The 26,695-nt window shown below is 41.0% G+C and overlaps 1 protein-coding gene across 1 annotated transcript in view; it reads left to right on the forward strand.

Annotated features, from left to right (window-relative positions):
* LOC142217247 (uncharacterized) overlaps positions 1-26,695 on the forward strand; it is a 188,602-nt gene that overhangs the window by 25,657 nt on the left and 136,250 nt on the right. The window contains exons 10-14 of the mRNA XM_075285441.1: positions 9,638-9,803; positions 12,963-13,145; positions 13,380-13,532; positions 17,324-17,468; positions 24,295-24,453. Of these exons, the coding sequence (XP_075141542.1) occupies positions 9,638-9,803; positions 12,963-13,145; positions 13,380-13,532; positions 17,324-17,468; positions 24,295-24,453 (806 nt within the window). The remainder of the gene's footprint in view (positions 1-9,637; positions 9,804-12,962; positions 13,146-13,379; positions 13,533-17,323; positions 17,469-24,294; positions 24,454-26,695) is intronic.

Genomic DNA, 26,695 nt, shown 5'->3' on the forward strand with positions numbered 1-26,695 from the left:
GAGTCTTACCAGGTCTAAAGACTTACACATACCGTATATACTCGAGTATAAGCCAAATTTTTCAGCACAATTTTTGTATACTCGAGTCAGCAAAAAAAATGATTTTTTTTTTTTTATTTTTTTTTGGGGGGGTCTATGACCAGCCGCAATATCAATGTCATTGTTGATATAGTATATATTAGATAATATTTAAACATACTGATTCTATTCTACTAAGTTACAGGCTGTCCATACTATATAAAATGCTTTTATTAGAAGAACACCCCAATGATGAGTTTCAATCTAGAGCTTATCTTAAAAAACAACCTATATGTTATATACAATATTATATTATACAGTATACATATCATGCAGTTTTATGTCTACTGTTTTTGTAATAATAATACTATTATGTTTTTTGTAGATTTTTAATTCTTTTTTAAAATAAACCTATACAGCTAAAGTAAAGTAACAATGTGCAAACACCGAAGTGCTGTATATAGTCTGTAAAATGTGATCTGTAATCAAAGGGGTTTTATTTCACAAGCTGAAATAATGATTTATCCCTAAGCTTAGATCAGTGAGGGTCTGACACCGGAGACCCCCATAAATCAGCTGTTCACAACAGTTGATGAACAGATAATGGAAGAGGAAGCAGACAGTGCTGTTCTCTAGTAGTGGCCAGGCCAGGGTATTACATGTCAACTGCAGTGAGTCGAGTACACAAAGCACAGCACAGTCTGCTTCCTGCTCCATTCTCTGTGTTTCAGCTGGGGTGTCGGTTATTGGACTACCACCAATCTGATATTGAAGACCTATCCTTAGGATAGGTCATCTATAATTGTATCGTGGAAAACCGCTTTAAAGGCAAGCTGCCACATTAAACAGACTCTTGTTATAGCGCTGTATGAACTGAGTGTATATATATATATATATATATATATATATATATATATATTGGTAAAAGTATAAATTGTTTCATTCATTTAAATTCTTGCTCTTTCTATGTTTAGGAGTCCATGGAGGGGCTTACTCACATATTGATAGCCTTCTATGTATGAAAGCACACACAGTAATAGCTGTCAATCACTGATCAGGACTGCCCACTGGACTCCTAAACATAAAAAGAGCAGGGATTTAAATGAATGAAACACAAATTCTACGGAATCTTTGGCTAAAAAATTGTTTCTAAACCTACTTAGGTCATACGGCTCTATAATAAGCTGTGCACAGGTGGACTATATGTACAGAACAACACACCAGGATCCCTTTATGATATGTTCTGCTATACCAAAGCCCAAAAAGCACCATATTAGAAGAAAATGAGAACTAGACACAGTGATAGAAAAAAGTCAACATTCCACAGCAGGGTTGGTAGCTCCCTCTGTTTGAAGGGCTCTTATTTGTAGGTGAGGCTACAACATGGCATTGATCCCAAACTAATGACCCGGCGCATTCTGGACTGTGCTGTAACCAAGTGTTATCCCTAGGGAACCGAAAATATAAATGACTACACACAGTAAGAATGACATAGAGAGTCACCAGAGAAAGCCCTCATTCTGATGCAAATCTAATCCTCAGGGCTTCACCGTCTGGGTCTCCCTTGTGAAATGATGAAGTGCACCTGTCCTTCCAATGTCCCATGACTGACATCTATCACAGGCAGTCTGCTTCATTTTAATGCATGCCTTATTGTCTTCCTTTAGTTGGCAGGAAATAATTCTGGGAAGAATTCGGTCGCACTGAGAAAGGCTATTTTCTAATGAATTCCCCTTAAATCCTGCATTTTCCTTGCTACTGTTGACCTATTCGTCCATATTAATCATTAGAGTCGTTCTTGAAATATTCCTAATTGTTCTCTGAATTTCAATTGTTTGACTTGTTTGCCAGAAAAAAATGGAAGCTTGCAATAATACTTGGCTCTTCTATAATTCATCGGAGGCATTAAAAAGTAAAATATGACTTTGAGGTGTCATTTTTTATATAACCTATTTACCCCTATTATGCAGTATTCTTAACATTCATGCTTTGTTCAGAATTTGGCTTTCAAGTAGAATTTGAGGACAAGATTTTCTTGATTTTTTTTTTCTATGTAATCAATTATTTGGGGAGTGGAGCTACGTGTAGTGCGTCCATACTGCGGCAGATGGAGCCCCTATAGCATACTTGTACAGCATGTATTATTCACCATATATTCTTTCTTAGAAAAATATCTCAATAAAACAGCGTCTAGTAGAACATGAAATATTCTAAAATATTATATATATAAAATAATAAAAATAAAATAAAAACATGGCCTAATATTCAGGGTAGAAACTGTTTTTTTTCTAAAAAATACTGAAGAAGAACCAACATGCTGCAAAAACCTTGCATTAGATATGTATAGAATATTGGGGGCCTTTTATAGAAGTATTAGATGCTCCATCTACATCAGTCTTTATTTTAGTTTTTCATTCCATCGTTATTGGATGGATCAGTACAATAGTCTGATAAGAGTCATATTTGTCCTAAGTTTCCACTTATGCGAGCTTAGACAAATATACATGTTTATAGGAGATCAGAAGAGATAACTGTTTGACCTACAGGTATCTCATGTAAATGGCTGGCCTCAGAGATGTGTTTATGAGATATTTTAATTTTCAGAGGAATACCATCAGATTTACCCAAAATTAAAGGGGTTCTCCAAGATAAACTGATAATTAACCCCTAAACTAAACTCCATCCCCAACCTAACTACTAATTTACATCAATTAAAAAAAAATCTATAATTACCTATATCCCTGGAGTGGTCATTTGACCGCTCCATGGACACTTTCTAATAATCTTGTGATGTTCCGTTTCACCACTTCCGAAACGAACGTCATCATTACTCTTCCCCCTCCCCTATCCCCAGCAAAACTTACCTTCCTGTGTCCGGGGAACGGCTCTGCTCCATCTTCCTGTCTTTTAGTAGTGGGCAGATTAGCTTAGCTAGGGAGATGGGGAGAGGAAGACGGGCTAGTAATGGGCGGGATCGATAGACTTAGTGAGGGTGGGAGGGGCTAGTAATGAGTGGGATCAATAGACTTAGTGAGATACTTGGGGTGGGAAGGGCTAGTAATGAGTGGGACTGCTAGTCAGTGAGAGTGAGAGAGGCTAGTCTTAGTGAGGCGGGCGGGGGATGGGCTAGGCTAGTGAGATGGAGGGTTTTGTAACAGAGTGAAAGAGGAGGGAAGCTGCACAGCAGGAAGCTACACCATTTAAACAAAGGGAGAGAATGCCATCAGCAACCAGAGACACCCGGAAATCACTTCAAAAACTGCTAAAGGTATATGGGTGTACTTATTAACTCATCACTAGCACCAACACACCTTTCTAAAAAAAAAAAAAAAAAAAAAAAAAAAAGATTTTTTTGGCTGGAAAACCCCCTTAACCCTTTTCTTGCCAAGGACGTAGCTCTATGTCCTCCCAGGGTGTCACTTGTCTAGCTGAGGATGTAGCTGCTATGTCCTTACTTCTAATGTCCATATCTCTGGACTCGTTTGGACTATGAAGATAATTTTAGATTCAGTTTGAAGATGATAATCTAATCTTTAAAATGATACCAAGTTCTTCATGTTAACCTTTAATGTGCCAAAGCGATTCACTGTTGAAAACGCTATTGGGGATTGAGATCTCATTGAAGAGCTCAATTCCCAACAGCGTTTTTAACAGCAATTGGCTATAAATCTGTAAGGGCTATTATAAAGATCTTGGCAGACGGGGATCTCCCTCAGCGCTTCAAAGCCGCATTTGAGAGAGCAGTCGCGCCCGCTCCCTCCTCTCTCTAGAGGCATGGCGGCGCCTGCCGCTTCCCCGCAGTGGAGGACATCTCCACTGTAACTCCAGTGCTCAGGAACTCCGGCATTACGACTGTAAGAGTTACAGTGGAGGTGCCGATTGCATTGGCGAATGCTCTGGAGCAGAGCGGCGCCATTATAGCTACAGACCACTACAGACTACAGCTACCGTAGTTACAGACCCGGCATATAGACACCGGGGCGGGTGCCAGGCCCGCAGCATTGCCATAGCGATGCTATCAATTTCAAACTACAGAAGTACTTACACTTTTTTTTACTTTACGTACTTTATGCAGTACTTCTGCTAGAAGGCCCCGGTACCTTCTGCCAGGAGCGTGGCGATGCTGTGGCCCGGTACCAACCCTCGTGTCTGTATGCTGGGTCTGTAACTATGGTATTACCGTAATGACTCGAATATAAGCGGAGGCGGACTTTTTCAGCACAAAAACTGCTGAAAAACTCAGCTTATACTCGAGTATATACGGTAATATACATTTATTTGCATTTTTCATAAAACATTCACTTTAAATCAAAATTTCATGAAGGTGCCTGTTCATATACAGTACCAAGTGGCATTGAGATAATGCTGCAGGTGTCTACTTTAAGAAAATATATAGGTATGGGGGGGTTGGATGCTTTTTAATGTTGCAATTTAGCTTTGATTTGTCCATCTCAAAACTGTGAAAATTGCTCTGGCTACTGGAGGTGCAAAATTTCCAGAGACCCTTGGCAGTGAAAGGGTTAAGTTGAAAGGGCATGGCACTTGGCAGAATGCAACAGACCCTTCATTATAGTGAATGATGTGTGTCTTGGCTTATTGACTCTCTATCATTGACATCTGTAGACATGTTAAAATGACATCTCAGAAGATACCTAAAGGTGCACCTACCTCTTAAAGAGGTGATATAGCTATGCTGACCATGTATTGTAGATCATGACTCCTATTCTACCATTATAGCCATGCTCTGTCCATGGTGCTGACACATACACTGTGGTATGCTGTCCCATAGATAAACACTTCATCTTCAATGGTAAAAGCCATCAACCTAAAGAAAACAACTCTCAAAGCAATAACTGGATTTCTCTGGCATTTGTGTTTTCCCCTATTGTGAAGCCCTGGGCTAAATACACTGTAAATAATGCTTTTGTTTGCTGTTCCCTGGAATGAGGCCAATGCCGCCTTAGTTCATGGAAATGGAGATTTTGCAACCAATAGACTGACCCAATATACTGAATGAGGGAATGTACATAATAAAAAAAAATCTAAAAACTGATGTTAGTTTAATCTGTAGCTTATATGTAGAATGGATAAATATCGCTTTATAATGTGAGCTATCACTGTACTCTGGAAATGCTCCTAAAAGCATTGTGTAGTAAAGTAAATACATCTCATTGATGTGGGATATGCAAACAAGTAGAGCTGAAACAAAGGACCCTGTAGGACAAGTGACAGATGACAAGACAATCGCCCCTTCCTTCAGTATAAGTATGCAGCTAACCTTCGGTGTTCGAGGTATGAAATAGGCAAAGATGTTTTATGTGTGGTATCTGTTTTATGTGCACTCCTGCCACAGTAACTTCTAGAAGCTTTAAAATAAATCCACCTTGGAACCTATTTTTATATGCTTAAACATATTTTTAGAGAATATCTTTGCCGATCAATCTCTTTACTATGTCTTCTTAGTGTCTAATATCTACATAGCAGTTAGAGAACAGTTTTTGGATACAAAGCAACAAATTCCCTGCTTAGGTAAGATTAGCTTAGTAACTATCATACTGTACATTGAACTCATTAATAAGACAGTAAGAGGTATGTTCCTAGATGTCACCTAGTGGAGGATACAAGTAATGTCTACACTGAAATCCACTCTGTCCCCTCTGTATTCTTTCCCTTGGTGTTAGCAACATAAATCCTTCCTACTGACAGATATTTATTGCAGAGAAGCTGAAGCTGGAGGAGGGATTAATATGAGACATTATAAAACAAAGAACCATAATTCTGGTGTCATATGAAAGATGTGATTTTCATCTTTTACAAGACACCAAGGTCACAGTTTCATATTAATATGCAGCTGCTTCCAATCCCAAATGTGTTTTCCAATGAGGAAATCTCTGAAAATCATAAAGTGTGATGTGCAGAAAATGTCATCTTTCATATGGCACCAGAACCGCAGTTCTAAGTTTTAAAGTGCATTAGACATTGCGTGAGTTCCCCTTTAGCCTCAGCCTCACTATTTTACACTTGTACCCACCACTCATACTCACAGTCAGAAACTTTGAGGATTTCTCCTGCTAATATCAGGGGAATGAATACAGAGCAGACAGAGAAAGGATTTCAGCACAGGATTTCATGGAAAAGGAGTCAAAAATCTTTAATATAGTTTATTACAACATTTATTATTCATACAAATGCTGCCAGAAAGTCAAGCTGTTCAGAGGTTTTGGTACATTTTAAACATTTAAAGAGGAGCCATCAGTTCTGTTGACAAGTCTGTTTCAGTAAATATTTGCTATCCTCTATAATATAACAGTATTAAAGAGGACCTTTCATCAGATTGGGCACAGGCAGTTCCATATACTGCTGGAAACCTGACAGTGCGCTGAATTCAGCGCACTATTGGCTTTCCCGATCTGTGCCCTGGGTAAAGCGCTATCGGTCCCGGTACCGTAGCGCTTTACAGTCAGAAGGGCGTTCCTGACACTCTGTCAGGAACATCCTTCTGCCCAGCAGCGCCTATCGTGCTGCACAGTGTGAGCGGGAAGGAACGCCCCCTCCCTCTGCTCACACAGCTCGTCCATAGACGAGTATTATCAGGAGGGGAGGGGGCGTTCCTTCCCGCTCACACTGTGCAGCGCGATAGGCGCCTGCTGGGTAGAAGGACGTTCCTGACAGTGTCAGGAACGACCTTCTGACTGTAAAGCGCTACGGTACCGGGACTGATAGCGCTTTACCCAGGGCACAGATTGGGAAAGCCGATAGTGCGCTGAATTCAGCGTACTGTCAGCTTTCCAGCAATATATGGAACTGCCTGTACCCAATCTGATGAAAGGTCCTCTTTAAAGCATCTTATCTTATAACTCTGTTTTGTAGCATTCTTCTGTTATTCCTACTAGAACCTATGAATGAATAGATTGCTGGGTGGTAGCATTTGGGGACATATTCCTGCAGCTTACAGCTAGTGCTGTCAGTGTCAGGCTATGTAGAGACCAGTTGGGGGCATGTTCCTGCACATTGTATAGCTAACACTGTCAGTTCCCAGAAGTTCCCCGTTCTTCATCGGCTGCTCCCCTCTGCCAATCCCTTCATTTGCTACCCGTTGCCCAGCGAATCCACAACCTGTCCCCTCCATATATCTCTGACCTAATCTCCTGCCACCTGCCCACAAAACTGTCTCCAAGATTTCTCCCATGCATCCCCCAAGACACATGAGGCTAAGTTCACATGTGAATTATGTGTGGTGTAATTTGGTCTGGAAAAAAAACGCTTCCTAATTAGGAAGCTGTTTTCGGACTTTGAGGCGTTTTTTGCGCGTTTTCTGGAGCATTTTTTTTGGTAAAAATTGCTTGAGAAAACGGCAGGCGTTTTTTCCCTCCCAGTCAGTGAATGGACCGTAAAAAAAAACACGGCACAGTTTTTGGTCATGTTTTTTGTAAAAATAAATGCACCAAAAACCGCAACCGGGTTTCCACGTCCCATTCACTTCTTTTGACCTCCTGAGGCAGAATCCGCCTCAAGAAAGGTCTTATCGCTTCTATTTTCTGCTAGTGGCAACATGCCGCTAGCGGAGAAAAGAACGCTAGCGGTCTCCATAGACCACCATTGTGAGGGGGCGGATTATGACGTGGATTCCGCGCCATAATCCGCCCGCTCTGTGCCCATGTGAATGGGCCCTAAGACTAACCCCCACAATCGCAGGCTTCAAGAAGGCCCTGAAGACTCACCTATTCAGGAAGGCCTACAACCTCCAATAACGTTACTGTCACCACATCACCTCCTGAACAGTCTCTCCTCTCACCTCCTGTCTCTATCCCTCTTTCCTCATAGATTGTAAGCCCTTGCTGGCTGGGCAGTCTATCCCACTGTGCCAGTCGGTCAGTGTTACTATATTTATCTGTATATTTTATGCACTGTATGTAAACCCCCAAATATAAAGCACCATGGAATTAAAATAATGTACAGCACTATGGAATTAATGGTGCTATATAAATAAATAATAATAATATATAGAGACCAGTTGGGGGCGTGTTCCTGTATGGTGTACAGCTAGTGCTGTCAGTGTCAGACTCTGTAGAGACCATTTGGGGGCGTGTCCCTGCCTGGTGTACAGCTAGTGCTGTCAGTGTCAGACTCTGTAGAGACCAGTTGGGTGCATGTTCCTGCACAGTGTACAGCTAGTGATGTCAGTGTCAGACTCTGTAGAGACCATTTGGGGGCGTGTCCCTGCCTGGTGTACAGCTAGTGATGTCAGTGTCAGACTCTGTAGAGACCAGTTGGGGGCGTGTTCCTGCCTGGTGTACAGCTAGTGCTGTCAGTGTCAGACTCTGTAGAGACCAGTTGGGGGCGTGTTCCTGCCTGGTGTACAGCTAGTGATGTCAGTGTCAGACTCTGTAGAGACCAGTTGGGGGCGTGTTCCTGCCTGGTGTACAGCTAGTGATGTCAGTGTCAGACTCTGTAGAGACCAGTTGGGGGCGTGTTCCTACCTGGTGTACAGCTAGTGCTGTCAGTGTCAGACTCTGTAGAGACCAGTTGGGGGCGTGTTCCTGCCTGGTGTACAGCTAGTGATGTCAGTGTCAGACTCTGTAGAGACCAGTTGGGGGCGTGTTCCTGCCTGGTGTACAGCTAGTGCTGTCAGTGTCAGACTCTGTAGAGACCAGTTGGGGGCGTGTTCCTGCCTGGTGTACAGCTAGTGCTGTCAGTGTCAGACTCTGTAGAAACCAGTTGGGGGCGTGTTCCTGCACAGTGTACAGCTAGTGATGTCAGTGTCAGACTCTGTAGAGACCAGTTGGGGGCGTGTTCCTGCCTGGTGTACAGCTAGTGATGTCAGTGTCAGACTCTGTAGAGACCAGTTGGGGGCGTGTTCCTGTATGGTGTACAGCTAGTGATGTCAGTGTCAGACTCTGTAGAGACCAGTTGGGGGCGTGTTCCTGTATGGTGTACAGCTAGTGATGTCAGTGTCAGACTCTGTAGAGACCAGTTGGGGGCGTGTTCCTGCCTGGTGTACAGCTAGTGCTGTCAGTGTCAGACTCTGTAGAAACCAGTTGGGTGCATGTTCCTGCACAGTGTACAGCTAGTGATGTCAGTGTCAGACTCTGTAGAGACCAGTTGGGGGCGTGTTCCTGCCTGGTGTACAGCTAGTGCTGTCAGTGTCAGACTCTGTAGAAACCAGTTGGGTGCGTGTTCCTGCCTGGTGTACAGCTAGTGCTGTCAGTGTCGTACTCTATAGAGACCAGTTGGGGGCGTGTTCCTGCCTGGTGTACAGCTAGTGTTGTCATTGTCAGGCTATGTAGAGACACCCTTTTGACAAGTGGAACAGTTACACCTGGTTGTTAATTCATTCCCAAATTTCACATATTAAATGTCCTAACTCGAGTTCTTCTTCTATACAAGATATTTGGTGCTCTGTATAAAAACAGGGTCAGTACATAAAATAATTATATAAAAAGTCAGACATTACAATACTATTGTAATTTTAGATATAAAACTATCAATTCAGTGACTACTTTGTATAAGTAAAATGTTTGTTCTTGTACCGTGTTAGCCAGTTAGCCACTTTGTATAGTCAAATTTCTCTTGTGATTAGTTTGTTCTTAGATTTTATTTATGCAAATGTTTATTTTAGGCAACCGCTGCTGGATGCTCTTCCATCCTGTGGAACTGAGGCCTGTGTTGGGTTAATGAAAGAAATCCTACTTTCAAAGGAATTAGAAGATGAGAAGATGGAATCATATCTCTGGTCACTGGCATTAATACCAGAACCAACATCTGGGATGATAGGATCTCTTACTGTGAGTTTCTAATTTCTTCTTCTTTTGATATTTACAGAAACAAATTATTTTATATGATCTGTTTGGTTTTTATGATAGATGAATATTGGTTGAATGAACAGAAATTATAGTTTAAGTTTTCTATATTTTATTAGAACACTTTTAAAGGGGTTCTTGCATCTCAGTGTTTCAGCCAGGCTGCATGCAGTGTCTGCTTCTCACTTCCCGTACCTCCCCCCTCTCCTCCTCCTGCTGAACAGGACACATAATGCTTCTGCAGATCAGATAAAATGCAGTTCTGGTACAGAATGGGCTCAGTGTTATCTGTGTGTTTACATAGAGAGATAACAAACCAGGCTTTAGCAGCAATCTGCAATTAGCTAAATGGGTTGTCATGCACTGAGTAAGTGATATCATTTGTCCTATCTCCCAGGTCCGTGGTTATAGCAACACTATGTAAACAATGGAAGGAATAAGGTCACATATCAGGCAAAGAAAGCAGAATTTCTAAAGCAATATATTTAGGAAAAGTCTTCAATTTACATAAGCTACCAGTATAGATAGAATCCTTGAGATGGGACAACCCATTTAAGCAGACCTATTACCAATTCCAAGAACTCCTGCTCTTTGTATCCTTCAATAGGTGCAGATTGATTGATTCTGATGATGTTGAAAACTTTTCTCTAGCTCCACCTTTCCTCAGCAGTCATGGCTGTTAGTTCCAGCACTCACTATATTAGACAGGCTCTGTACTGTCAAGTGAGGGGTCCTGGGCTCAAGCAGGTAGACAGTGACCACCAAGCTGACTGTAGATAGCAAAAATTGCATATTGTGTGTTAAAACTACCAGAAAAGATGGCTCAGGACTATCAGGATACCAATACTTTGAATAGGGTTTTATCACTAACTAGCCTTTCTTTAGCTATAACGGGCCAGAGTTCGAGAATTTCATGGGTGGATTAATAATATCTTCAAGAAGACTGAAAATAAAAGACTGTAAATCTGTGCTGTTTTCATTAAAATCAAATAAATTTGGTAAGATGAAAACCCCCAGCATTAATATAATGTGTATAATGACTTCCATGGATCCATAGCTTCACTAAGCGCATACTTACTGTAGTTTATTAGATGTCAGATAATACCCCATCCTGGAAGTTGCTTTCCACAGTCTATTTTATGTGACATCTTGGCTTGCTCTGAGTCACTGCATTTGACATCTTGTGTATATTACAATACAGATTCTCTTAAGGTCAGCAGTATAACTTAGGACAGCTGAAAATAATTCTATACAGTTGTTAGGAAGAATTTTCCATTTTATTATCTCTAAATTGAATACAGTCTGCAGCACATTACCTGGCATTTTATAACATTTTGAGTGATTATTTAAAGGGAACATGCACCCATCACTTCCTGTTTCTGGAAATAGACAAAGTACAAATGTCAATCCCTAGTGTAAACCGTATAATTATGATACAAGGAGTTGGGGGGGGGGGGGGATATTCTGAGACTATACAGGCACAATGGATGCTGCTCTGTGTCTTCAGTAACATAAATTACTGACCGACCAACCTACCTAGGATGGGATAGCTTTCATCCGAAACACATAAAGAACTCTATTGTGTACAGCCAGGCCATCAGATACCATCGCATATGTTCTAACCCTGCAGATAGAGAAGAACACCTTGGAGGCCTCAGAAACACATTCTTGAGGCAGGGTTACCATCCAAGAACAATTGATAACCAAATCACCAGGATACCAAGATCGGAGTTATTAAGATACAATACCAAAAAGGATAACAATCGGGTGCCCCTGGTTGTCACATATAACCCCCACCTGGAGACGCTGAGAGGAATCACACGCAAATTACATCCACTATTGCAAAAAGACAACCGTCTAAAATCCATATTTCCGGACCCCCCTCTCCTATGCTACAGACAGCCACCAAACCTCAGAAATATGGTGGTCAGTAGCTCACTATCACCCCCAACTAACACAGGAACATTTCCATGTGGAAATAAGAGGTGCAAAACCTGCCCTCACATACTGACCACTGACAGGATAGAGATACCAAACTCGAACAAGGAATATAAAATTCCAGGTACGTTCACCTGCAGCACATCCAATGTAGTGTATTTAATAATGTGCACCAAATGCTCCACTGATAATCTGTATGTTGGAGAGACCGGACAGCAACTTAGAACGCGGATGAACTCACATCGCCATACAATTAAAGAACAAAGAATTGACCTTCCCGTATCAAAGCATTTTTGTAGTGGGGACCACAACATCACCGATCACATGAAAATTTTAGTTTTGAGAGGGAATTTCAGATCAAAGAGAGAACGACGTATACATGAGTATAAATTCATGACACTGCTTCAGACACTAGAGTGTGGACTTAATGCGTCACAGGGTTTCATGTCTTTTTACAGTAACGTGTGAACTGATAAGGACCTGTAAGTGTTTACATTGTCTCTACCAATTACTAACAAACCCCTCCCCCCCTTCCGCCTGAATTCTGACACCCTTTGTGCCTGCTCTGTATATATATATATATATATATATATATATATATATATATATATATATGCTCCTTCAGAAATGTTTTTAAATTTACTTTGATAAAGGAGCCTAGTGTTCCGAAACGTCAGCCATTTGTCATCATTATGAGTTAGCCATTAAAAAGGTATCAATTACTGAAGATTATCAAGTTTTCTTGTTTTTTATATTTCCAACCCACTGGCTAACACGGTACAACAACGAACATTTTCCTTAACATAAATTAGTTAGTGTTCCCAATGCAAAATCTGTAATGGGGCCCCTACCTGCCTTGTGCCATTAGGAATAGTGGTATATTGTATGTGGCAGAGCACCCTTTGAAGCCATTCTACACCCCTTATAGCTATACTGCTGATAATAAGTGACCCTGTGCCTTATAAGCAGCGGTTATTCAGTTGCTGCAGCCTCACAGTTGATCGGGGTGGCGGGTGATTGATCCCACTGATCTGATATTATTGATCTAAGGTTTAAACTTTGCTACTTATGTACCTGTTACCTAACACTAAAGGACTTTTATGACTTGGGTAGAAACCCGTTGAAAGATTCATCATAAAACATTTGTCGTGGCAGTTTGGACATTTTTGATTTGCAATAGAATAAATCACGGATTGTGTATTCCAGCCTTTACTGCAAGACCCAGGAGCTGGACTGAGTGTATACCTCGCCATCACCTCCATGGTACACCACTTCTGCTTGGCTAATAAAGGCTGCCATGAGGTCCTCGAAGTGCAAAATGTAATGAATATTTTACTTGAACACCTGGGAAATAATTGTACTACAGAAGAACCTGAAGAAATGCAACAGGTACCTGGTAATGTGATTATGGATGTACAGTATAAACACTTATCAGAGGAGCCGGATAGTGTTTCATATGCATTGTGTGCTTAACTGGAATCAGATAAATTCACATTTGAAGATTATTCATAATAATAATAATAATAATAATAATAATAATAATAATAATAATAATAATATCATTATTATTATATATTGTTAGGACAATGATAGGATTCTTTTCAATTGCTATTTCTTGTCTAGATGCAGGGGATTTTGAAAGCTATTGGAAATGCTGGACTTGCTGCAGGTTCAATGATCCCTACACTGAGCTGGTGCGCTCTCCTAAAAGGAAATCCTGAAAGCACTCGACTGGCCGCTGTGGACGCGTTCCGGAGGATCCCCTGCTCCGCTGATGTAAGCATTTGTGAAAGTATAAACTTTTTGTTCTATCACATTGTTGATGCTCGTACAATATATCATAGTAATAATTTTGTTTTATATTCAAAACCTTTGGCTCAGATTAACTATGAAGAAAAAATTGTAGGCTGTAGCTTACCACATAAAAACTTCCGAATGTTCGAGGTGCTAGATTTACTATGCCTTGTTCATTTTATAAACTGCGCCGCCATCACCACTTTCCCAAAAAGAGGGCATGGCGAAGATCCCTCCAAATTTATCATCATTTGCAATATAAATCTGGCGTAAATGACAGAGAAAATGTATGACAGCTATGAGCTGGCATACATTTCTTTCCAGACACACATCTAGGTGGAGCATGAGCCTCATTTATGCACTGTGGAGCATTATACTGTGTGGAGATACCAAGGAGCATTATACCATGTGGAGCCACTGTGTAGCATTATACTGTGTGCAGAGACTGTGGACACTGAATTTTATAGGGGATTCATCATATGAAATAACTCTGGTCCCTAACCAGTTTTCTCCTCTTTTCAACTATACCCATTTTCTTTAATTTTCTGCAATAAGACAAAATTATTTAAACTTTTACTGTAGCAAAATTCACACAACCCTCACTGCTTATATTTGGCGAGACTGTGTTAAACAAGTTGTAAACCAATATATACTTACCACATGGCACAACAGAATAAAACCATGGTACTCAGCCATACCAATGCAAGTACCATTCCAACCAAAATCCAACCAAAAATGTTGATTAAAATTTTCGCAATGAAGGCAATGATTCACACATACAAAACTTTGCTTGAATCAGGTGACACTAGCCTACAATGCGTACGGAAAGTATTCAGACCCCTTTAACTTTTTCACTCTTTGTTTCATTGCAGCCATTTGCTAAAAGCAAAAAAGTTCATTTTATTTCTCATTAATGTACACCCAGCCCCCCATCTTGACAGAAAAAACCAGATATGTAGATATTTTTGCAAATTTATTAAAAAAGAAAAACTGAAATATCACATGGTCATAAGTATTCAGACCCTTTGCTTTGACACTCATATTTAACTTTCATGCTGTCCATTTCCATCTGATCCTCCTTGAGATGGTTCTGCTCCTTCATTGGAGTCCAACTGTGTTTAATTAAACTGATTGGACTTGATTAAGAAATGCACATACCTGTCTATATAAGAGCTCACAGTGCATGTCAGAGCAAATGAGAAGCATGAGGTCAAAGGAACTGCCCAAGGAGCTCAGAGACAGAATGGTGGCAAGGAACAGATCTGGCCAAGGTTACAAAAGAATTTCTGCAGTACTCAAGGTTTCTAAGAGAACAGTGGCCTCCTTAGTCCTTAAATGAAAGAAGTTTGGGACGACCAGAACTCTTCCTAGACCTGGCCGTCCAGCCAAACTGAGCAATCTTGGGAGAAGAACCTTGGTGAGAGAGGTAAAGAAGAACCCAAAGATCACTGTGGCTGAGCTCCAGAGATGCAGTAGGGAGATAGGAGAAAGTTCCACAAAGTCAGCTATCACTGCAGCCCTCCACCAGTGGGGGCTTTATGGCAGAGTGGCCCAAAGGAAGCCTCTCCTGAGTGCAAGACATATGAAAGCCCCCATAGAGTTTGCCAAAAAACAAATGAAGGACTCCCATACTATGAGAATAAGATTCTCTGATCTGATGAGACAAGGATTGTACTTTTTTGCGTTAATTCTAAGTGGTATGTGTGGAGAAAAACAGGCACTGCTCATCACCTGCAAAATACAATCCCATGAAACATGGTGGTGGCAGCATCATGCTATGGGGGTGTTTTTCAGCTGCAGGGAGAGGACGACTGTTTGCAATTGAAGGAAAGATGATTGCGGCCAAGTACAGAGATATCCTGGAAGAAAACCTTTTCCAGAGTGCTCTGAACCACAGACTGGGCCGAAGGTTCACCTTCCAACAAGACAATGACCCTAAGTGCACAGCTAAAATAACAAAGGAGTGGCTTCAGAACAACTCTGTGACCATTCTTGACTGGCCCAGCCAGAGCCCTGACCTAAACCCAATTGAGCATCTCTGGAGAGACCTGAAAATGGCTCTCCACCAACATTCACCATCCACCCTGACGAAACTGGAGAAGATCTGAAAGGAAGAAGGCAGAGGATCCCCAAATCCAGATGTGAAAAGCTTGCTGCATCATTCCCACGAAGACTCATAGCTATACTATCTCAAAAGGGTGCAAATACTCAATACTGAGCAAAGGATCTGAATATGTATGACCATGTGATATTTCAGTTTTTCTCTTTTAATAAATTTGCAAAAATATCTGCATTTCTGTTTTTTTTTTTCTCTCAAGATGGGGTGCTGAGTGTACATAAATGAGAAATAAAATGAACTTTTTTTGCTTTTAGCAAATGGCTGTAATGAAACAAAGAGTGAAAAATTTAAAGGGGTCTGAATACTTACCGTACCCACTGTATCTATCTTCAGAGCTGGGTTTATATGCTGGGTTGTGCTGACAAACTCCCTTTAACAGGTCTCCGCTAGTCTCTGCTTTCTGGTCCTTCTCAACGCTCAGGAAATGCCCACTCAGGCAATCTCTGGATACAGCGCTGCCCCTTGTTTTCTGTATGTTGAGAAAGGACCAGCCAAGTAGAAGCCTGTGGGGTCCCAACAAGCATCGGAAAGGGAACAAAGGAGGAGGTGAGGTGAGTATTACTTTTTATGTTCTGCCATTCTGAGACTTAAAGGGTACCTTAGTTTTCTTGAAATGTTGAAATATGTTCTATGACTGTATAAGCTTCCATATATGATTTCCTATCAGTTTATCTGCTGCTAATAATTACATTATGGCTGAAACATATTTTACATATGTCTCTGAGGCAGAGAGTGTATACAATAAGGAGCAGTCTGCCCCCTCCTCTATCCATTACTCATACTGTTCTGCCATTCTGCCAGGAGTAATTATACAACAGCAAACATATAGCTGAGAAAAGCCCAAGCAACAGTAATATAGGAGATCCAGGAATACTGGACTGTAAGCACAGGGCAAATACATGCAGCCAAGTAGCTAAATCACAAGAAAAAGAAATAATCTACAATCTATGAGCACAGTCAAGAAAGCTGCTTGTTTTCTGAGAATAATATCCTAATCACCCAAGTAGTCAGAAGTAAATAGAAGTACAGCAAAGACTTTTTGTTACATTGTAAAGCAGTGAGATGTGCAGAATCTTCAGTCCTTTGCAAAGAGCAGTTTCCAGAGGTGTGTATGCAGGTTGCAAGGAGAATCAACCCCTCCTGTCTGCATTCACAGTGTTAAGAGGGAAAAGCACCTCACCCTGGAATCAAGTATCTATGGGTGAACTTTTACTGGTAACAAAGGAGTTAACTGCAACTTAGCTAAAAGGGAGACACCTAATGGCAGGATATTTAGAGAGGTTTTTCAGGCAGAAAGTGGCCACAATTTTAATTAAAGTTCATTACAATTTAGTCCAGAATCACATGCTCTATGAAATAAGACTACGCTGTCCTAAATAAGTGACCATATAAATATTAAAATAGACAGAAAGGCCAGACAGCTTATACAAACAATTATAATGTAATATATGTTTTGATAACAGTTGTGATAAAAGTAAGGTTGACTAGGTTTCTAATGAAGTTGGGATTGTGAGATCATGAAGATTTCCTGCTAAAGTTATTTAAAAAAAGAGAGAATGTATACGATGGGAGATTTCCTTAAAACACATCACAATTTACTGACATGTCGCCTATTATTATATTTTGAACTGAAATAATTTTATTTGAATGTTAGAGAGACACATTGTTGAAGCTGTATCAAGACCCGGAAGAGACAGAAGAAATAAGAATTGCAGCATACTATACTGCTATGAAGTGTCCAAGCCAGGAACTGTTAAATGTAGTGCGGCAAACACTCCGACATGAGACATCAACACAAGGTGAGTCCAAAAGCTAGAAATTCTGTCCATGTGTCTTGGATATGATCTCTGTATAGACTCTGAATTTCAAACTCCAGCCCTGAGGACTAGAAAAGGGTCCAGATGTTCATCTGGTGATACATCATTGATAGTCTCCTCCAGCCCTACTACAATGACTCGTCCATTGCTCTCATTAGCTTGGAGATGTGTTGTTGACATCCACCATCTATGGTGCTTGTTGCTAAGCAAACAGTATGCACACAAATACAGTATTATAAGGATGTATGAAGGGCTCTCTAGTTAATAAATACAATGGGAAAGTAAGAAAATCATTTTTATTGGTTCTGTTTGTTCTTACTCAAAGAAGGCTTTTACCCAGATTTGCACAATACTTTATATCTATAGCTTTTTAGGTGATATGCCATATTTCAAGAGGATCTGCCTTAATAAATGGTACCCTATTTAATGGCAGCATATAGTAGGGACACGTGGGGCCCTGGCCTAATAGAGTCTTTGGTTCCAGGAGCTTGGAGATCATCTGTAGTGAAGTGGACACATCCAGCTCTCTTAGCTGACTCCATAGATGTGACCAAGAATCTAGGTCTTCATCTCAGTTAAGGCCAGTGTCCATCCACACCCCCCTGCTGAGTGCCCCCCTGATCTTATCACCCCACTGCAGCATCCTGAGAAAGAAGGATGGTTTCCTGGCTGCAGGAAAGCTGTGTGTCTCTGCTGGCGTGGAAATCAGCCCAGGGTGCTCCCCTTCCACTCTCAGGGTCACTAAACCAAAACTTAATAAAGCAATAAAACAACATCTGGTCAGCCAGGGAAAGGCAATTTCCCCTCTGACCCCCTTGTATACACACAAAACATTGAGCCAGGTAATAACACAGCATAGACAGAATATTCCTAAAGGCATATGTAGGATTAATATGAATAAGTAACAACACATACATAACGGTATCTAGCCCTGTCATTACAGTCGTATTCACCAATATAATTCAAATACTGATGCTGTTAGCAGGGAGTTGAAGACAACTCTTTTGCTTTTTATTACCTAGGTTTTATTGTACTGTCTAGTCTGGAAATCCAGGTCTCAAAGCTAGTGATACACAGATAGTTCAGGACATAGCTATTACTGTTGAATCCACCATGAATACACTGTATATTTATTTCTATTAGGGTATTTAGAAAAATACAAAATTTCTGCTATTCTCCATCTTGCAAATGGAACTTGCCATATCAGCTTAGCGTGCAGAGAAGTTGGTCATTTCTTGTATTGAGAGTTGTCGTACTTTCAGTCTGTGACTTTCCATGTGACTGGCAGCTTTGCACTTTTTGCATTTCTACAAACTGTTCCTCTCTGAGCCAATGCTGGCTGATGTAAGACTTTGGTCATGGTAACCTGGCATGCCAACCCAGTCATTAAAATTCTACAATTTTAAATGGCAAGTGTGCCAGCTATTCAGCATGTCTGCACATTTCATGGCTGTTCTTAAATTTTGACTTAACAGCCCCACCCCCCAAATTTCATGGAAGGGGGGCCTCTGCGTGGAAAGAATGATCTTTATTCTGCATTTTAATAGAGGGACTAACTTCCAAAACTGAAACACAGTCTCATTATACTTGCAGGTTATGCTATTAGGAAAAGTTAGTGTAAGTGACAGCTGGTGAGAAGGCCACACATGTAGACTTCTTCACTGAGTATTCCATCTAGAGGTATTATACTAATAGCTCATCAGACATGATGGTTGGCATTAATACCAGCATCATTGGCAGGAGTGGAAAATTAGGTCACATGGCAAACAAAAAGTATGATGTTACAGCCAAAGACTACACTTCTTTGCTGTGTGTTTTCATACTGTTGTTTTGATTCTGCAAATGTGCAAAATCAAGGGTGGGAGTGCAGGTCAGATAGCACTATAACATACCAAATAATACGCCATAAGTGTTTGGTTCAGAATCTAAGTCCTCCAGCTACTGTGATGTTCTTCCAAGTGTCATGCCACTTCACTAATCGCCAGCTATGTACCTTGCCAGTCCAGTTACCACCAGCTGCATTCAGCTTTCCTGAATATCACTGTACTATCATGTGTACATTATCCTTTCACTGAGATGTTACTACTGGTGCATCTATAGGAGTCACAGTGGATGTGACAGCAACCGGGCCCAGAATCCACGGAGGTCCACAAGCCCCCCCTAAACATGCTAGGGTTGGTTAAACTTGTTTGATCTCCTTTCTGTTGTCCTTTAATAGCTGGCAGTTTGTACATCATACATTTCTTACCCCTGCACGCTGGTGCATTGTAGCTAGCAGATTTATGATACGCACCTCTTCTTTGTCAGAAAGGAAAAAAATTACTTTTTAATGGGAAAAATATCAGGTAGTCAAGAGGGGATTCTGTGGGGCAGGCTGTGACAAAAAGTGGGGTATGATTACTATGTGGGGGCACTGACTGGGAACGATGGGAGGCTTGCGAGCTTAGTCATGTTGTGAACACATCTTCAAGGTGGTCTGGACCCAGAAAGAGAAGGAAAAGTAAATGAGCTTTGTTGTGAAGGATCTATGTACATGACTTCACTATGTTTGTAATGTGCATCTTCCAGGTTCTGTGACCTCTGTATGTATTGTGAGAGGGTACAGAGGTTGCAGTTGCACCTGGAAATCATCAGTTCCTCTGCCACATAAGAGAATATAACCCCTTCAGGTACTAGGATGTCCATTGTAAGGCATATCAGAAATATAAAATGTTGCACAACTGGTACTATCTTACTGCAGAAACATAGTCACCAGCTCGACTGCGACCAACTCCGCTGAATGGAACATGTGGCCCAGATTGTATTGAGACACAGTCCAAATGAAAAAATCCAGCACAGGGCCCATAAACATTAAAACTGGAGAACACTCAACGTGTAAGAGCCTTACTCCTGACATGTGTCAGTGATTTTCGGAACATGGCGTTCTTTTAAACGATCAATAAAATCTCCGGTTTTAGTGTTTATGGACACTGTGCTGGGTTTTTCTATTTTTACATTCAGATTTGGCATTGGTGTTATGTTGCTTCCCCATAAATCCATGCATCCTATGACACTATGAATCTCCCCCTTTATCTTAGATCAGTTTTCTTAGTAAATAGGGGAGCTAAGATACAATGTGTCACATGGGACAGTAAAGAGCGTTGGACGTGGAGTCATCACATTGATTCACTGCTCTTAAATGTCCTAATTATGAGTGTAGAGAGAAGCAATTTGTGGCTTGAGAGTATGGGCTAAAAATACTCATCTCTCACATTTACTGTGACACTGATAATAAAGAACGGCAAAGTTATTGCCCAGTTCATGCCAACTCCTGAAAGCCTTAATATTAAAATATAGTTTCCATCTAGGTGTTCAGAGATCTGTTTTATGAATTCAAAGGCTAGGAGTGAAAATCTACTAGAATATGATAATGTGCGTCTTGTGATAACTACTGCTTCTTCATATCCACTGAATTCTATGTATGTAAAAAGAAGACTACTTAACACAGTTGTCTTTCAAGACTGGAATCCTAAGCTTGAGGATAGGATGAGTTATCCATATCAGATAAGCAATCAGCTCTGCACGTGGGTGCCTGAATACAGACAGTGGATCTGAGAACAGACAACTTTGTTCTGTGGGTAGTGGCTTTCATTCATCTGCTATTCACATTGAATCTAGCAATATGGCATCACTTTATGAAATTGGAATATCCCTTCAAGGTATTCTGAATATAATTTTTAGAAGAGACCTGTTGCCTAAGAAAGAGTCTGTTTACAAATCTAATATACTGCAAAGGTTGAAAGACAAAACCTGTGATATGTTCCAAAACACATGTAAAAGGATCTAACGCTACAGAGTAGGTGAAGAACAATAATACTAATAATAATAATCATCTTTATATATAGTGCCATCATATTCTGTACCACTTTACAAATCAGAGGACACGTGAACAGACAATATGAGACATTACAATGTGCTAAAGAAATAAACATATCACACTAGGAGTGAGGGCCCTACTCGCTATGAGGAGATAGGCGGACACAAGAGGTCAGAGGGCTTGTTTGATACAATGGTCTAGCCATCTTTTAATAGAAAAGGTTATGTATCTGAAGCTGTATGAACCCGTTACCAGCCGGCATCTGAATAAACAGATACTAAGTGTCCAAAATGCAGAGAAAATACAAGCGGTACTACCGTCTATGTTATAGCTTTCACAACCGCTTTAAACCATGCACAAATGGTAGTGTCAGATACTGGAAATTCCTTTTCTTTTACTTGCTTCCAACCAGATGGTGCTCACTGCATAATAGATGCGGAAATGTTCATATATAGAAAAAACAGGCAGGGCACTCACCGGGGCGCTTCATTTAAAATTGTGATCCTTTATTTCATCCTTCTTAAAACAGTCTGTACATGAAGAGAGGAGAAGCAACAAATTCAAGCTATGTCTGTAATGGACGTAGCTTGAATTTGTTGCTTCTCCTCTCTTCATGTACAGACTGTTTTAAGAAGGATGAAATAAAGGATCATGATTTTAAATGAAGAAACAGATACTAAGTGCAGTGAGTGCAGTGTAACTTCTAGTTGGAGAGGACCAGATCTCAAGAACAGAGGAGGAAAGATAAAAAGTGGTATTGTTCTACACTTCAGCACTCTATACTATGAGCAGGTCACGTCATGGGATTTTAGGGCAGCTTTGAAGCTGCTGTAGTTGTGGATTAATTGGATTGTCTGGGGTAAAGCCTTCCAAGAGCACCGGTGCAGCTCAAGAAACGTCTTGGAGGCGGGAGTTGGATGTTCGAATAATAGAGGATGCAAGTCTAAGGTCATTGGCAGACCGGAGAGGACGATTAGGGTGGTAGATGGTTGTGGATGGATTTGTGGGTGAATGTGATATATTTATATTGTATTCTGTGATAGATGGGTAACCAATACATCGACTGACACAAGGTACATTTGTGTACCGGTTTGACAGAAAGATGAGTCTGGCAGCCGCATTCAGGACAGTTTGTAGTGGGGAGAGATTAGTAAGAGGAAGCCCAATTAGAAGAGAATTGCAAATAGTAAAGACGAGAGAGAATCAGAGAAACAATGAGGGGTTTTGATGTTTCCACAATGAGAAAAGGGCGAATTCTAGAGATGTTTTTGAGGTGCAGGTGGCAAGAGCGTGCAAGTGTCTGAATATGTGGAGTAAAGGTGATACCTGAATAAAATACAACCCAAAAACAGCATGTATGCCGCCTCAATGTAATAGTAAGGCTACTGACAGAAATGGAGATGTCAGGGTTAGGTCGGTTAGTGGACTGAGAGAACACAAGTTCAGTTTTTTTGAAAGATTCAATTTCAGATAAAGATAACACATGATGTTACAGACAGCAGAGAGACAGTCACTGGTGTTCTGTAGTAGAGCAGGGGTGATGTCATGAGATGAGATATATAGTTGGGTATCGTCTGCATAAAGATGGTATTGAAAGCCATATTTGTGAATGGTTTGTCCAACTGGGGCTATGTACATAGAGAAGAGGAGGGGACCTAGGACTGAGCCTTGAGAAACCCCAACTGAAAGGGGCAGAGGAGAAGAAATAGCACCCGCGAATGTTACAGTAAATGAGTGGTCAGAGAGATAGGAAGAAAACCAAAAAGAGATCGTTATCCCTGATGCCAATAGAGTGGAGCATAATGAGGAGGAGATTTGTGGTCTACAGTGTCATATGGTGCTGAGAGATCCAGAAGAATAGTCATTTAAGGGGACAAGACAATGGCATGATATAGTATAAATTGTATATTGGTGGGGTCCAGCTGCTCGATGGATCTCTTGAGTGGTTGCACAGGCACACTTTCTTTCATATTTATGTGGCTGCTGGAGATAGCTGAGTACCCCACACCCTTGCACCTCCATTTGAATGAAGCACAGTTGGGAAGTCATACTGTAGCTTCATTCACCTCTATAGGGATGCCAGGAATAGTGGGTGTTCCATAGAAATTAAGGGAGTGGCACATACAATTCACATGATGGAGACAAGATACATAATTTTTCATGCAACATTTTACCTTACATGATAGACTCAGGGTTTCCTAATATAGACCCACCACATTTGTGTCCAGCCCAGGATGACCTCAGTCATCAAGAAAGACTGCAGACACTCCTGACAGTGAGAACATCATGCCCTTGTGACCTACAATATAACCAGAGATGATGCGGCACAGTGCAGGCTGTCCATCTGAAATACTTTCAATAGACGTTTACGGATGGGCCCATTTATCAAAATTTTCTAACAAAATAATGTTGGCCACGCTGCCTGTAGCAAACCGTCATAGCTCACTTTTTATTTCTTCAACTACTTTGAAAAATGAAAACTGCTTGGGGGATGTTATCCATTTCTAGATGTCTGCGGAACTAATCTGGTTATCAATCCCTTAAATAAATTGCCTTTCTGAGGAATAAAAGGACACAGATGCCTGCATTCTAAAGAGAAGCCTTGGCAGCCCGTCATGTCTCCCTTGGCCTCCAGAAACAGGAGAGGACGTTAAACGACTTCATTAGTGAATTGATTTATTCACACAAGACACACTTTCAAGATGGAAATGAAATGGCTCGAAATTTATGTCTGTAAGAGAGAGTCCTATTAAGATTTGCATTTTCTGATCATTCGGAAAACAGTCTCTATTATTACATCTTAACTGAGTTTTATTAAAGTAGTTACTGTGAGGACAGGGCTAAAAATTTAAAGCTGTCCTCCACTGCTATCCTGAAAAGTCATGTCTAACTGCAAATAACCCGGAATTTAGGAGAAGTAGGACCATCTATAACCTGCATTTGTCATTTCAGTTGGGTCCTTTGTATGGAGTCACCTGTCACAACTCCTCGAATCCGATGATCCACTAAAACAAGCCATTGCTGATGTTCTCCCTGATGACATTCTAAGCAAGGATTTTGAGGGTGAATCATGGAAATATTCCACATATTCAGATGCTACAGTTCATTCAGGTACAACACCACTACCTACATGTCGTACTGGAACATTTTTCAATATCCTTCCTTCCTTCTGGATTCCTTTAGGTTTTATCAATAATTGTACTGCACTGCTTTTGCTAATCTGGCCTAAAAGAGGAGTCTTCACCAGCTGTCACTCTGAACATTTTAGTATTTTGTTTATCTAGATCCATTCAGCCATTCTAAAGATGTCAGCCCTTTAATGTTGGTGCAAATTCGGATTTTCTAGCCAAGTGGGTAGTAACACTGCATGACGTACCGCACAGAGACTCCGTTCTTAGAGAAACCACAGTGTTACCGCCCAGTTGACTAGTATACCCTAATTTGCATCAACATTAAAAGGGCCTATATCTTTGGAGCAAAAGAATGAATTTGCATAAACAAAATACAAAAATCCTTAGGGCTAGTTCACACGTGGGGGTGGCGGAATTTGGTCCTGAAAAAAAAACGCTTTAGGAATTTCTCTCCTTCTGTCTCTCCTCCCTTCCCACATAGAGTGTAAGCCCTCGCGGGCAGGGCCCTCTACCCCACTGTGCCTGTCAGTCACTGTTAGTATTATATTTACCTGTATATTTTGTGTATTGTATGTAAACCCCCAAATGTAAAGCACCATGGAATTAATGGTGCTATATAAATAAACAATAATAATAAAAAATAATAATAGGAAGCGGTTTTTGGACATGAGGCAGTTTTTGGAGAGGTTTTTGGCAAAAACCGCCTCAAAAAACTGCCAGGTGGTTTTTCCCTCCAGCACAGTTAATGGACCTTGATAAATTGCCTGGTGGTTTTTTGAGGCAGTTTTTGCCAAAAACCACTAGCGGTTTTCCACCTCCCATTCACTTGCATTGATTTCCTGAGGCAGAATCCGCCTCAAGAAAAGCCTTGTCGCTTCTTTTTTTCTGTTAGCGGCAAATAATTGCTAGCAGAAAACCAAACGCTAGCGGTCTACATAGACCACTACTGTATGGAGGCGGATTTGGAGATGGATTCCGCGTCCTAATTCCGCCCGACTGGTCCCATGTGAACGAGCCCTTAGGGTGACAGTGCCAGATCAGCATCAGATAAGGTATGTCATTGAGTTCTTGAGACCTGGTCACTGGTCCTCTTTTAGGGTTTTGTCCAGTAAATATATATTTTGGAAAGGTAGGAAATGTAGTAAAGTAACAAGGGCAACAATACTCAGCAATACTAGTCATTTAAGCAGCCGCAGTCCACTGCCGCCACTGTTCCAGTCTCCGCTGGTCTATGTTTATTTTAGGCAGCCAATAACTGTCCTCAGAGTTGATATCACTAAAGCCGGAGATTTTACGGTCAACTGATGACAGGCCAGCCTGACTGCTGGGGCCATGGATTGACCACAACAGCCGTGTGCTGTCTAATAATGTCATAGGGTGTCCGTAAGTAGACAGAGATCAGCCGGGTTCTAGTGACAGTGGTAATGAAGTGGAGGCATCTAAAATGGGTGAGCATTGGTTACTTTATTGTTTTAGTGGACAACCCCTTTAACCCTCTTATAACCTCATAAAACTATTGGGGGGGAGGCACATAAAGCAGCCTCAGCCATAGTACTATCCTATTAATATTATAAATGTGAAAGTTTGTGGGTTTGTGTGTTTGGATGTTTGTTCCTCAATCACGCAAAACCCGCTCGACCGATTTGGCTGAAAGTTTCCACAAACATAGTTACTACACCCGATTGCGCAATAGGCTTGTGCCAGGACCCCCACAAAACCCAAACTCACACCACCATCTCTGCAATCTCACACACTTTGGACCATAGCAAGCCCCAAAATTCATATTGCCCTCTACAGCCTAGCCCCTAACCCCACACAATCACATATACATATACTTTACCACTTTGCCCCTCACCTTAACGATACTCCAGGAGGTTCTCTTTAACGCTCCGGAGCAGCCATGTTTGCCGACCCCCACCGCTCTGACAATCCGCGACACCGCCCACCCATGTCAATACCCCTAGGCGGTCTAATAAATGCAAAAACAAAACAAAAAAAAGGGAAAAAAAATAAAATAAAAAATAAAAAGTATTACAAATTCAAATCACCCCCCTTTCCCTAGAACACATACAAAAGTAGTTAAATACTGTGAAACACATACATGTTAGGTATCCCTGTGTCCGAAATCGCCTGCTCTACAAAGCTGTACAAATATTTTGCCTGGACGCTTAACGCCGTAGCGGCAAACATACTGAAAAGTCCAAAACCGCAGTTTTTTCACT

This window comes from Leptodactylus fuscus, chromosome 8 (assembly GCF_031893055.1).
Source record: "Leptodactylus fuscus isolate aLepFus1 chromosome 8, aLepFus1.hap2, whole genome shotgun sequence".
NCBI classification, from domain to species: domain Eukaryota; kingdom Metazoa; phylum Chordata; class Amphibia; order Anura; family Leptodactylidae; genus Leptodactylus; species Leptodactylus fuscus.